General features: G+C 33.9%; 1 protein-coding gene across 2 annotated transcripts in view; it reads left to right on the plus strand.

The window, feature by feature from the left end:
• The window catches only part of eva1ab (eva-1 homolog A, regulator of programmed cell death b), a 10,477-nt gene extending 1,582 nt beyond the window's left edge, over positions 1-8,895 (plus strand). Inside the window, exons 2-4 of one of the 2 annotated variants that reach the window (XM_030128072.1) lie at positions 4,455-4,625; positions 5,620-5,973; positions 8,078-8,895. In XM_030128072.1, coding sequence (XP_029983932.1) covers positions 4,520-4,625; positions 5,620-5,973; positions 8,078-8,190 — 573 coding nt within the window. In that variant the 5' untranslated portion in view covers positions 4,455-4,519 and the 3' untranslated portion in view covers positions 8,191-8,895. The remainder of the gene's footprint in view (positions 1-4,454; positions 4,626-5,619; positions 5,974-8,077) is intronic. The other variant, XM_030128082.1, reaches the window with a different exon arrangement.
• The last annotated feature ends 5,463 nt before the right edge of the window (positions 8,896-14,358 follow it).

A 14,358-nucleotide genomic window follows, 5' to 3' on the forward strand; every position in this document is an offset into this window, starting at 1 on the left:
CGTCCATCCATCCGTCCATCCATCCATCCATCCATCCATTCATCCATTTTCTGACCTTTATCCAGGTCTATGTGTCAGGGTCAGCAGCCTCAGCAGACCCAGACTTCTTTGTCCTCCTCCAGCTCCACAGAGGGGACACTAGGGCACTCACATCTGCTTTACAGGTTTGATAAAGAAATAAGTTCTATTTGAATTCATGACAACAAATCCCAATTGTCCAAATAACATGCAACATATAAATTAAGAACATGTGTGTTGAAAAACAATCTAGAAACAATTCATTTTCCTGCATCAGATGATCAAAAACTCACATTGAGGCTGTTATGGTGAATTTCTACAAAACACCACAGGTAGTCTAATAATTCATCCCAAAGCTCTAAATAATCTACATTTACTGTGAGATATACAACTTGATTCAATTTTAACTCTGTCCTTGTGCATTGTGTGAACAGGGATTCTACACTTCAATCTATGATGGTGTATTTTGCATTTTCTTTTATATCACAGGTTTTGGGGAAATTAATGATGCATTTTACATTACAGACAATAATGCAGTCTCAAAAAGAAATCTGTTCATTATGTTCTGAGTAGATTCAGTTTAAAGTGTAACTAAATACAGTTATTTTATATTGTAGACACATCTATTCACCCATTCACCAACACTGAGGAGTCAAATGGTGAAATAGATGTAAAACATAGATAAATGTGAATAGATTGTATATGTGTAATGGTGTCGTCAGTGTACACAGCTCTTGTTGTCTAGACTGTTGGACAGAGTCGACTGGTTGTAATGAGCTGGCTGTAGGCCAAGTGTCTCATACTAATGTCATTACATAACTGTGATGCGCAGCTGATGGATAATTTTGGCATGAATCTGTGCTACATTTGCCCACAGTGACAATGATGGACATCTGCTCCCTCCCTCCCTCCCTTTTTTTTTTTTTTTTTTTAATTCTTTTCATGTTTCCACGTTGGTATATGCATGTATTTTCCATTAGTGCAGCTGCTTTTACTTCACAGCTTCATAAAACACACTACATCTGCAACTGTTAAAAACACAGCAGGACTGATGGGACAGGAGATGATAACACATACTCTGCACATGTTATGCATAAATAACATGTGATGACATGGTTTTTGCTGTAACAACTGTAACCCAAATTGTCAAATTCAGGAGATAGAAAGAGGGAGGAAGTGGGAGCTGGAGAGAGAAGGGCAGTCACGTCCGGCAGCATTTGCACCCAACATCGCAAAATGACCCTGACAGTCAGTGAATTTAGAATGGCTTGGAGGTTGTGTTGGGTTGTACAATGTCATGTGACTTGTTGTCTTGTTGCTACTTCTTTCACCTTCTGTGCTGATGTCTCGCCTTTTGACTATTTTGGTAGTTTTGTCAATTAAGTGCACATAAGAGGAGACAAATGATGTCAGTTTTTAGGAACAGGTCACAGGGGCAGTGTCATCTGTTTCAGAGTTTTTACCACTGAAAACATCCTCCAAAATCTAGGCCAGTTTGATCTTCTCTGAGAGCTTCATCCATTTTTCATCTGTTCATCTTCTATCTGTCCACACTCCATGTCTTTACAGTTTCGTAATTTTTATGCAGCAATATAGTTTTTGTCATTAAGCCTGGTTTGTTTCCATGAATCTGAACCAAATGACAGTCCTTTATAATGAAGAAAAGCTCATCAACAGACAGTATTAACACTCACTTGTAATGAGATGAGCTGAAAGTTATCAACTGGAGACGTCACCATAGCACGTTCATGAAATTAAGCAGCGCCACCGAAGGGGAAATAAAAAGTCTGAGTCCTTTTCCCATTTCTCCACTCTGTGTTTTGTAGTTTATTAACTACATAAACAACCCAGCTTCACTCATATCTGCAGAGCATAATGATATTTGGAAGATCGACCATAGTTATGTGAACATTATTAGACATTAGTGAAGAATGTTAGTAATACAAGTTTCGCTGAAGGGTGTGACAGTTTTTAGAGCAAATTCAGAGCCACATTTTAAACAACTTGCAGATTTTAATGTCAAACTCTAATTGTTATGCAAATAAAAGTACCAAAAACACATATTATTTTGTATTTATTTAAATTAGTCTTATGTGCATCCTAGTAAATGATGAGTATGTAATGAATGATGCACTAAAATCATTTCTTTTCTATTAGATCTTATTACAGACTGAATTGTAAGTGCTGGCAGCTTCATTTATACTTTTATATTAGCTCTGCCTCATTATCTTCCACTTTTAAATTGCACTGTAGCTATACTGAGTGATAGCTGCTGATTTGCATTTATTAGAATATGGTTCATTTTTTATTTTCACCAAGCAAGACTGTTTAACTGATATTATTTTCAGTGCCCATCAGGCATCATGTGAATCTCTACTAACAATACATATTGTATATTACTTGGATATTTTTTAATCTTCTAGTTTTATTAGACATCTACGAACATCCTGCCAACAAAATTTTATCTGTAGTGTCATTCTGTACAGATCTTGAATCCTGACGTGACATAAAACACGCTTAGTGCTTAAGTTTTCAAGTAAAAGGAGGAGGGGGAGACTCCATTAACTTGACTGTAGCTGATGTAGGCATGTTTATTTTGGAGTGACCATTTAGTTCACTCATGCAAACTGCATACAGTGTGACTTGAGTAGATATTATATAAACCAGCCTGAGAGAACATGCAATGTTTGCCTCATGTCTCTTATTCTCACAAATTGGGCTCATTTGCTTTCTCACATCTGAGATGTTCATAGTTCTGTAAATCACATACGGGCATGCTGAATCATAGTATCTATTGTTTACATGAGTGACTCCTGAATGTTTTGGGTTTTAACCTCTAAAACAAAGCCAAAGCAACATGGGAGCTCTTATCAAAGTCCATGTATTTCTATGGTTGTTTAAGCTTTTACTAAGTTGGAGTATTTTTAGAGGTTGGCACAAGTGCACTTGAATGCAACTCAGTTTTATGTTACTCATCCATTTAAGTTACTCTCTCCACTTCTACACAGTTGATGTAGTTCAGGAAAGATGAATTCAGCTTCTGTTTTTAACAAGTTTAGGCTTGGTTTGCTCAGCTTGTGTGACCTCTCTCAACTCTCCTCCATCAGGTAGAAGAGATCTCTAGAATAACTCTGGTATTTAAGAGATATAATATATCTATCAGATCCACAACACTGTGAATAAATCTGTGTGAAAGGGAAGGAGTGCAGCAGGAATAACAGCCTAGGTGCTACATGTCTTGACACAATAATGTATGAAACTATTTGTCTCTATCTCTGCATGAATGCTACAAATTACGTTCGACTGTAAAATCTCTGGCGTGTGTCATAATTGATGGTTTGTAGTGAAACAGGCACATAAACAATCAAGACACACAGCAGTTAAGTCTGTGATTCATTTTCTGCAGCAAATTCACAAGCAAGTTACCTAAAATCAGTCACAACTTGCAACAGATAGACCCTCTTGTAGTTAAGGTTGTTGGCATCCACATCTAACAAATATGCAGTTATTTTAGTACAAATCCACCTCAAATAGTGTCACTTCCATTGTTTTATATAAATGCATTATCAGTCATTTGAACAATTATTGAGCATTAAGAGCTGTTTAAAAAGCAGCAAGAAAAATTTCCAAAACCCCCCAGTTGCAATAATGCTTCTTTCCAAACACGTAATTTTTTATATTTTACATTAATGGCTATATGTTGCCATCTTGTGGTTAGAAAAGGTCTATAGGAACTGATAAACCTGTAGCATCACTAACACACACACATTTGAATACATATTCCTCATTATATGCAATGAAGCCATTTACATGTTTCTTAATTTTATTTTATTTTATTTTGTTTTATTGTATCTGTCATGTTCATGTTGTGTTTATTCATGTTATATTGTACAGTAGGATTTTTATTCCACATTAGAGTGTAACAGAGTATTACTTTGTGAAAACATGCTTTATTGTGTGTGTGATTATGGGATCTTAAATCTGAAAATTGGTTTGTAACTCAGGGGGAAAGTCCATGAATGTCTCATGGCTGAAAGTTGAGTCATGTTTATAAAAAGTGTGGAGTGATGGATTTATGTATGGACAGATACTAGAAGCAGCAAAGAACATAGTCTATAATCAGCTACAATTTATTGAATGGAAGTTTCATCACATCAACTAGTTTAAACATCAGACTCGCTTCAGTCATGTTTTTAAGTATTTCTCAACATCAGTCAGTGTCATTTAACGGGCTTGATCGATTTCCATTATTAAAGAGAAATAATCGAATTAAACAAAGATGTAATGAATGTGTGAGGTTTTTATTAAAAACATTCAATGTAAAGCCAGAGAAAGTCATGGATTCATATAATTGTATCCTTCTGTTTGACTCTACTTTCACCTGATGCCTTTATTCATTGTATTTATTTATTTGTATTCTTTTCTTTCATGAACAGCAGCAGTTCTGAAGTATGAGTTACTCTGAACACCTCTGACCTCTGTAGAAGATTTCCCAGAATTCATGATGAGTGATCCAACAACAGGAAGCCCAAATATGGAGGTGAAGGTGGTCTCACAAGAGATGGCGTTGCTCAGCAACATACTTGCGGCATACACCTTCATTGCAGGTGAGTCTGATCAGAAACATTGGCCCATGAGGCTGTGTCCATGCAGAGTTTATCCCTGTCAATAAGACAGAAAGGAATGTAGAACCATGCAAAGTTTATCAGACAGAGAAAACAGACATAAATATGGATCAGTATCATGTAAGTTTGTTGTTATAACAAAATATATTGAAGTTATCACACCATACAAACAGTTCATAACAACAAACGTATTCAAATAATATTCTATGTATTCTGTTACAATGTGAAATAATTACATTTCCAGGAGATAAACCACTATATGATGACTTCATATGTCATAACATTGAAAATATCTTTATTTTACATAATGAAAATACTCATATCATGAAATTTCTTGATGCAACATAAAGATATTTGGCTCTAATTTCAAAATTCCATTATAGTGTAAAAGTACCCCACAAAATATGACAATATCTGATTACAACATGATGTATTCTTAATAATAATAATAGCAAAAATAATAATAAGAAAAATGTTGTACTATAACAGGACAATATGTGGTTACAGCAAAGACTATCTTGTTTTACTGTAACGTGAATATATTAATTGTAACATGAAAAAATCCGTTTATGACATAAAATTATCTTGTTGCAACATGAAAATATTTTGTTGTAACAGCAGCATGAAAATAGTTTATTATAACACAAAGATATTATTCATTATAGCAGGACGATGTCTGTTAATATCATGTTATAATATCATATGGCATCAAAATATGTCATGAAAACATTAAAATAAACATATTACAACATAAAAATATTTTGATACAACAAAGATATTTTATTATAGCATGAAAATATCTGGTTGTAACGAGAAAACCTTATATAATAATAAGTAAATATCTTAATATCACCTAATAATTTGTCATTATAACATGAAATCGACTGGTCAGTGTTTAGACTGTAGGTACATGAAGAGGGGGAGGAGGTGGAGAGTCTAATCTTCTTCCATCTTCTGGTCATCTTCTCTGTTTCAGACCAGCCTGAGAGGACAGCCTTAGTGTTTCTGGGCGGTGTGTGTGTCGGTCTTCTGGTCACACTCTGCGCCATCGTCTTCCAGATCCACTGCAGAGCCGACTGTCACTACGGCAACACCAACCATCCTCAGAATCGCCAGAAGAAAAGGCATCATCGTCGGCAGCACGGCTGTCCCCACTATCAGCCCGGGGACGGTAATCCAGACAGCATGGCGGTGGTCCCCTCTGGAGCCAGTGGACCCCCAGGGGACAGTGAGTCAGAGGAATGGGATGAGACATCTGACCTGTCGGCACGGCGACGCAGACGCTTTGAGAGAGCTCTGCTGCACGCCACCATGTTCACATCAGCTGAGGGTACACACTCTGAAGTATTAAACACACACTTATGTGAATACTCCAAAAAACTAAGACTGGAGGTTAAAAGTTTACATGAGGGTCAAGTTTGGGGATTTAAGTGGGTTCATCCGTTTGTCATTTTGATGTAACAGGAGAAAAAGCATCAAACACATCATTTTACAGAAAAAAAAAATTCTACAGTTTATTTGCATGATTAATCCACAGTCATTAGTGGCAAACCCTTTCACTGCAACCACAATGTTTCTATTTGGATCAAAAAATAATACAGGTGCTGACCTGAAGATTTACATGTCTGATTAAATCTGGTGCATTGACACGACAAACAGATACTTCTCTTAACTATTATACATGACACTGCAAAAACTCAGATTGAATTAGCACTTAGTCAATAAATAAATAAACAAACAAACAAATAAATAAATAAAACATTTACTGTAGAAGATAGCCTAAATATTTTTTATTTATTTATTTATTTTTATTAGCGATAGTTAACAAGACAATGTGGACAGAAAAACAACAACACATAAACAAAGGGAAACTCAAACAAATAAACAAACAAACAAACCAAAAACAACGACAATGACAGAGTATTGACAAACACCAACAGCAACATCATATTACAAAGAAAAGATCATAAATGTAAATAGCAACTAAACCATATAGCTTGGTTAGGGGTAAATGGGAAAAGGGGAAGAGGGGGGTGTAAATGAAAGTGAGAAAGAGAGAGGGGGGAGTGAGGGGGAAAATAATAATTGTTGTAATAATACAAAAATATGTAATAATACCAGTAGCCTAATTTGCTAGAATTATTGTGGCAGTGGTAGCAGCGGAGGCAGTCACAATACTACTAGCTAAATAATTTAATATTTGTAACAATGTATTTGTATCAGTTACTATCTGTTTTGAGTTTATATGAATCAATTTAAATTAATATGACTAAATACTGATTGGCCTAGATATTGATTTAACAAATACGAAGCAGAAGTAAATATATAAAGGCATTTATTTATTATTGCATTTTAACCAATTTTACTCAAGAAAAAAAAAAAAAAAAACTGAATGAAATCAGGATTGTAAGTAGTTTGACAATGCAAAGATAAAGAAAACTGGTTTATTTCACTCATTTTAAAGCTTTCAGGGATTTTTACATTCACACAAATTCTGAAGACTGAAATATTTTGAGCTTTTTATTTTTTAAAAAAGTGTAATATTGAGTCATTCTAAATACTTTTTCGACAAATATTTCAGATGTGTTAAAATACATTTGATCCAGTTTTAAAAAGTATGTTTCAAATAATATAATTTTAACTCATAAAGACCCAAAAAACCACTGGCAACTCAAATCATCTACAGATATAAACTGTTTAATACCTGTTGATCTATTAAATCTATCAATACATGTAAATAATTGGTGTAAAATACAGTATGTCATCTTTTCATGGTCATCAGATATGACCCATTTGGACATTCAGAGGCTCCATAGTTGCCATGGAAACACTGTCATCTTCTACAATATTGATTCACCAGTAAAACCCATGGAGTTTGATCACTAACAATGGATGGACACACTTGTTTTTACATTCAGATACTGATATTTTTGCCGAAAAAGTCACTTTTTCTTCAGTTTTCTCTGTTTTGATATAATAACTTTTGAATTTACTATTGAGTTTTCATGAACATCTAAATTAAATATCTGGAACTGAATATAGGAACTTACATAATTTACAGCAAAAAATGCAAAATATATAGCATAATATTGTAATAAATACTGATAAATTGCTTAAGAAAGGTTAAATCTAGAGGAAAAATTCATTTGGAAACCACTACAAAAGTAGCACTGGGTCCTTATGGGTTAAATGTACTTAATAATATTATATGTCACTTTGTTTTTTTGTTTCTTTGTTTACAGTGCATTGTTCTTATTATATAAACATAAATATAAACACTCATAAGTGCGCTCTGTTTAGTGTAAAACTGACAAATGTGCACAAACACCAAGTACAGCAGATCATTTCAATTGCGATGTGAACTTTGTGTAAATAATGTTTTTTTTTTACTCTCATACTTTATCATTCTTTCTCTCTATGTTGTGTGTTTGCAGATTTAGACCGAGCACAGCGTCTTGAAGAACGAGAGAGGATCCTCCGAGAAATCTGGATGAATGGACAACCGGACATTAGTACAGTCACTCAGAGCCTCAACAGATATTACTGACAAACAGGAGGTTTAGGGCAAAGGGTGAACTGGAGATGTAACAGAGGAACAAATGGAGAAACACTGGCATGTGATATTGATACTGATGGACAGTGTGCAGCGACTGAAGAGACTTGAACAGATCAAACTGTGACTGACAGATGCCCAGAGCAACTTCTCAGTCCAATACGACATGACAATTTGGAAGAAATCTTGATGCCCCTAAAAAAATAAATAAATAAAACAAGTAGATGCCACACAGGGGACTCGCTGAATCTGAAAACATGAGAGTTGGTGTAACTCTCTGTCTGTTGTTTGTTAACACTAGTATGAATATACTGAGAAAAATACAAAGGTTTTAATAACTATTCAGATGTTTAACAGGTTAGTCAGCCACAGACGAGTGACAAATTAAAAGAAAACCAACATACTGTCATTTATTTTATCAAGGTCCAGCCTTAATTTCAGAATTTGATTTTCTGCCACAGTGGTCGATTCTTCACACACTTAAAACACATCCAATAATACTTTTATTATTATGGCTCCTGCAGGTCATCAAATTGGAATCGGATTTCTATGGTTTTCTTAACAATAACAAACAAACAAGACTGATATGATCTCAATTCACACTTTAATATTCAGAAAGATGCAATACTAATAGGTATTCTGAACAAAGAAACCAGCACAATAGTATAACTGATAACAGCAAATAACTATGAATAAATTAATTGAAAAAAAAAAAAACCCAAACAAAACAAAATTGTCAACAATGATTAAAATCAAATAACTTAGATTAATTAACAGTGCTCCCTCTGCAAAGTTTGTGAAAACAAAAAATGGAAATGCAAAAAAAACCCAATATTTGTTGCAAAAAAACCAATACTTGTTGGTTTAACATATTAACAAAAAAGATAAATATTTACCCCAAATAACCACTTTAAATCCTTTTAGTTTAACCCTTGAAGGTCTATTTTTGTGGTGACATCCAAATGATATTCTCTCCACATTTAATCTCTACTTAGTGATTTATTACCATTTTTTATACTACTTTCTACTATCCTCTACAGTTTCTTATATTTAACTTACCGGCCGTGTAGATGTTCATAAAAGCTCAGAGTAAATTATGGTTTTTTTTTTATTAGAATAGGGAAAACTGAAGAAAACAGGACTTTTTTCAGCAAAATATATCATTAATTGAACATAATAAGAAGAATCTACAACTACTGTTACATGCAGTTATAGCTGATACTGTTATATACATGTGTTTAACTAAATCAGTAAAACACTTTTGCTTTCACTTTTCTGAATGTCCAAAAAAAGACACATTTAATTTTGCTGAAAATCTGCATTTTACATGTGTGTTGAAAAAATTAGTGGTTAAAACGTCATTAAACATCCTAGATTAGTGCTTTTGGTTGTTGGCAGATGCTTGGATCTTTGAGGGTTATAAGATTGCAAAAAGTGCATAAGAATAGTCAGTGGAGTGCCTCCATTAGTAACGTTTATTTCTTAAAGGAAATAGGAAATAAGTAATAAAATAAACGCCCATTATAAGTAAATGGGAGAAAAAAAAAGATGTAAAAATTCATAGAAAATTTTAACTTTGACCTATTTTTCCCAAAATGTAGTGCCATCTATTCTGGGTCACTGGAAATCTATAAGCCCAATTTGGTATGAATTCAACCAATAGTTTTGCTGCTACAGACATTTGAAATTTCGTCCATCATAAGTAAATGGGGAAAAAATATTTTAAAAATTCACAAAAAAATTGAAACTTTGACCTACTTTTCCCAAAATGTAATCAGATCTACTGTAGATCTCTGACAATCTATAAACCCAATTTTTTTTTTATGAATTTGACCAATTGTTTTGCTGCAAAAGTGTTAAAAAACAAAGAAACAAACCAAACCAAAAACAATACCCCTTGCCTCCCTTTTGGGGGCTGGGGTAATAATCAGTAAACACTGACTTAAAGGTGATTTGACTGATTAAAAAAAGAACTGCTTTGTCAAGGATCAAAAATATACTTGTGCTGTTTGACAAAAATATTAACTAGATAATGTAGTGCCATAAAAGGTGGTTTATGGGTAAAATGAAATGTGGGACATTTCACACACTGTAACGCCCTCTGGTGGTGATAGGGGCCATAAGCAGAGGGATGAACCCCATTCTTCCAACACACATCCCCTCATTTGATGTTTGATGATGGTTGTGGAGTGCATTGTTTAGTCCTCATATGATCATTCTGACCCAAATACAAAAACTGGACAAAAATAGAGGTCAAGTATTCAGGTCTGTGAGTCCACCACATGCACTTGTCCTGTTGATAACTGATAAGTGGAGCATGACTGGATATTTACTAGTCACATGTACCATATAATGCATCTACATTATATGGACCATCTACATTCTTTACGTCTCTGTGCTCATTTATTCAGGTTTTCCTTTAATTTGTCACCATCTGCAGGTGTGGAGGGGCTCTGTGGGGGCTGCAGAGCTCTTAATATGGGCAGGAATGTGCAGACTACTGCCTTGTTGCACTTTTCTCTGAGTATGTGTTTGCTGATAAAATGTTCTTTGTGAATCTGTTTGCAAAATGAAAGGGAATAGAAAAAGTAGTGCAGTGGGTAGAGCGTTTTACCTCCATGATGACATGGATTTATTCACACTGGTGCTGTTTGTAAAGCCTGTATTAAAGTGAATGCACACTAACAGCTCTTTGGGGTTGGGGCTGGATTTGTGTTGCACTTTAGGAAAACAGATAATTTTGTTAATGAGCTGAAAAGATACAAACTTTTATTTCAGTATTTATGTAGGATGTTGTTTATCTAAGTTATTGCAAAAAAAAAAAAAAAGATTAATTTAAATTGTAAAATCATATGTTGGTTGATTCTGTTTTGTAATTGTTTTATGATAATCCAATAGTGACTTATACTTAACAGATGTGTTGTCAAGAATAGAGACAAGAACACGTAAAACCCTTCTTGAACCGGAAAAATGATTGTGATGAATTCTTAAACATCACCACGAGGGATTCATACTGGGTTTTCAAGAGTAAAATGCTGAAAGAGGAACTCTACAAGACCGAGGACAAGCATAAACACTGAGAAAACTAAAACAAAGGTAAATCCAAAACTCTCCGATAGAGAGAAACTGAATAAAACAACTGTTTTTATTTTTATTCTTTTATTAACTTTTAATCATTGTGTCTTTCCTTCTCAACAGGTAACAGGAGAGTATATTTTTTTGTTAATTTCAACGCATACTGATTAATGGTTGATTCTCAGATCTGCCCTCTTGTGGCAGCACAACCAGTATAGTCAAGGGTGCTTTGAAATAAAATTTTAAAAAAGTATAATTCCTAATTCTTTGTATTTTGTATGCTTCCTTTAACCCATAAAAACCAAGTGCTGCAGTTCCTAAATTATTTTTTTCTCTATATTTAACATTTCCTAAGTGATTTGCCACCATTTATCATAAAATAATCTTCTGTACTTTGCATTTTTCCTGTAAAAATCAGGTATTTTCCAATATTTAATTCACTGATCATGTAGATGTTCATAAAAGCTCAGATTAAAGTTGAGGGTTAATATATCAAAAACAGAGAAAACTGAAGAAAAACTGACATTTTCATCAAAATATATCATTAAATGAACATAAAACGAGTGTCTCCATCCACTGTCATTGATCCAACTCCATGGGTTTTATTGGTGAATCAATGTTGTAGAAGATGACGATGTTTCCATGTTCACTACAGAGCCTCTGAACGTCCAAATGGGTCATATCTGATGAACATGAAAAGATGACAACCTGTATTTTACACCAATTATTTACATCTATCGATAGGGTTATTGGATCAACAGGTATTAAACATTTTAGATCAGTCGATGATTTTGGTAGCTGGTGTATGTTTGGGTCTACATGGGTTAATACCTATTCAGATTGAAACAAAAAAAAAAAAAAAAAACATTCCAGTGCTGAGTGGACATTCATCCTGTGCATATGCACAACAACTGAAGCCAAAACTGGGTTAAACATATGTCCAGGGTATTTCAGAATAATGACTAAGAATTTAAAACTAAAAATATTACATTTCAGATTCAGAACATGATGTAGACTGCTTTCAGATAGTCTAACGCTAATGATAAACAGCAGCTTTGTCATTTGTTTTTACATGGCACATATTTTCCATAAGACATTAACAATGAAATTTGAAATAGCAGTTACTGTTTTTAATTGACTGTAAAGGATCTAATTTAGAAACCAATTCCACTCCAATTTTTTTTATCATCTCCTGTGAGAAAATGTGCTAAGTCTTACAAAACTTGATCAGATCAATTTGAAAACAAATAACAAAAGTACTGGTTGGTTCATATTTCCAAGATACACGATAAAGTCTTATTACATGTATACATAGATGTGTCCATCCTATCTTCTGTCTTCATGATCAGATGACTAAAAGAGGATGATGACTTGATTTTTGCAAACTGAGAAATTAAATCATCTGTTGGAGTTATTGATCAGGTGAGCAGAATCAGGTTCTAGAGGTGCAGGTGGATTCTTGTGTCTGAATTTGACACAAAAAAGTTGTCATTGTATGTTCTTTAAAGCCGCTGGCACATGTAATCTATATATTATTTGTTACTTCAGAGATAAAATGTGCTAAATTTTACATACTTTAATAGAATCAAATGGAAAACAAATGACAAATGTTTAGTTAATATTTTCAAGATACATGACACAGTGTTACATATCTGTATAGGCTTATGTACATGAATATAGTAGTTTTAGAAATCTTACACAAGAAAGAATGTGAAAAGTGAATATACATGGAGTTGAAATAAAGTATTTTTACCTTTTCTCATGAAAGGATTGTGACAATGTGATTTATTATTGTATTTTTGATAGATAAAGTGTAACTGGGAATGTAATCATTGTACCTGGTCAAAGGTGATTTCTGATGTGTATAAATAGGAATAAAAGGAGGAATGTGTTTGAAGACCAAATTATTCCAACTTTATGGAAAATAGTGTACAAACAGCAAGGTGCTTTGGTGAAACACTTATGGTGATGCTTGATATTCCACTCCTCGAGTAAACTGAATAATCGAAAGTTAGAAGTGTTTACTGTATGTACATTTATATAGTTATAGTAATATAGTAATAGTTTATAAATCTTACACTAGAAGGAATGTGAAAAGTGAATCTTATAATTGGGCAGACAGTATTTTAAATAAAACATATTGCTTCATTAATTCAGTTCCAACTCTTGTCCCAACTCTGTATCTTGAAAACTACTGACAAATAGCACTTTGTTTCTTCATAATTGATCAACATCATAAAGCAGTGGTTCCCAACCTTTTTTGGCTCGTGACCCCATTTTAACATCTGGCGACCCCAGACATTCAAAATGGAGACTTTTTTTTTTTTTTTTGCAAAAATTAATTTGTTTTGATAATGTAATAGTTTGCTCTGCTATGTTGCAAATAAATGTTCATTTTTGACAACATTTAGGCTATGTAATATATATTATTATGGCCGGAGGCAGAAAAGCCAGGTGTAGATTACTGCACAAAGTGAGAATTTTATTTTCCTTGGTCAGGATATGTACAGTCAGTCGAGCTTGTATTTACAAGGCTGACATTTAACACTGAACAAACAAGAACTCAAACTGTGAATTATGACAGAGCTGCAGCATCTGAAACTGACCACAATGAACATTTGAAAGATAAACAGTACCACAGTGCTTCAGTTTCAGCTTCACAGTTTGTCATGTCTTTTATCCTCCTAAGACCCAGGGCTTGTCAGCAAAGTACGAGCTTTTTAGTTTTTAATTAAATAAATGCCTATATTGGAAACACATGATGCAACAGTTTTTTTCAGATGCAGTTTTTAAAAAATTTTTATGTAATGTCCTTTGTGGTGGACAGTTTTCTTTTTTTTTTTATAAAGTTGTGAAACTCTTGTCCACAAATGTGGACAGTGGGTCCTAGGAGGTTAAGGATTGTTATTGTCTCTCTCAATTCACTATATGTTTTTTTATTGGTAAGTTTTTTGTTTTTTTTATCAATTCCTAGAAATTTCAGGCAACCCCATTTGAATTCCAGGCGACCCCACATGGGGTCCCGACCCCAAGGTTGAAAAACACTGTCATAAAGTCATACTAGATTTTAAGGGCAAACTATGTCTG

This window comes from Sphaeramia orbicularis, chromosome 3 (assembly GCF_902148855.1).
Source record: "Sphaeramia orbicularis chromosome 3, fSphaOr1.1, whole genome shotgun sequence".
Classification (NCBI taxonomy): domain Eukaryota; kingdom Metazoa; phylum Chordata; class Actinopteri; order Kurtiformes; family Apogonidae; genus Sphaeramia; species Sphaeramia orbicularis.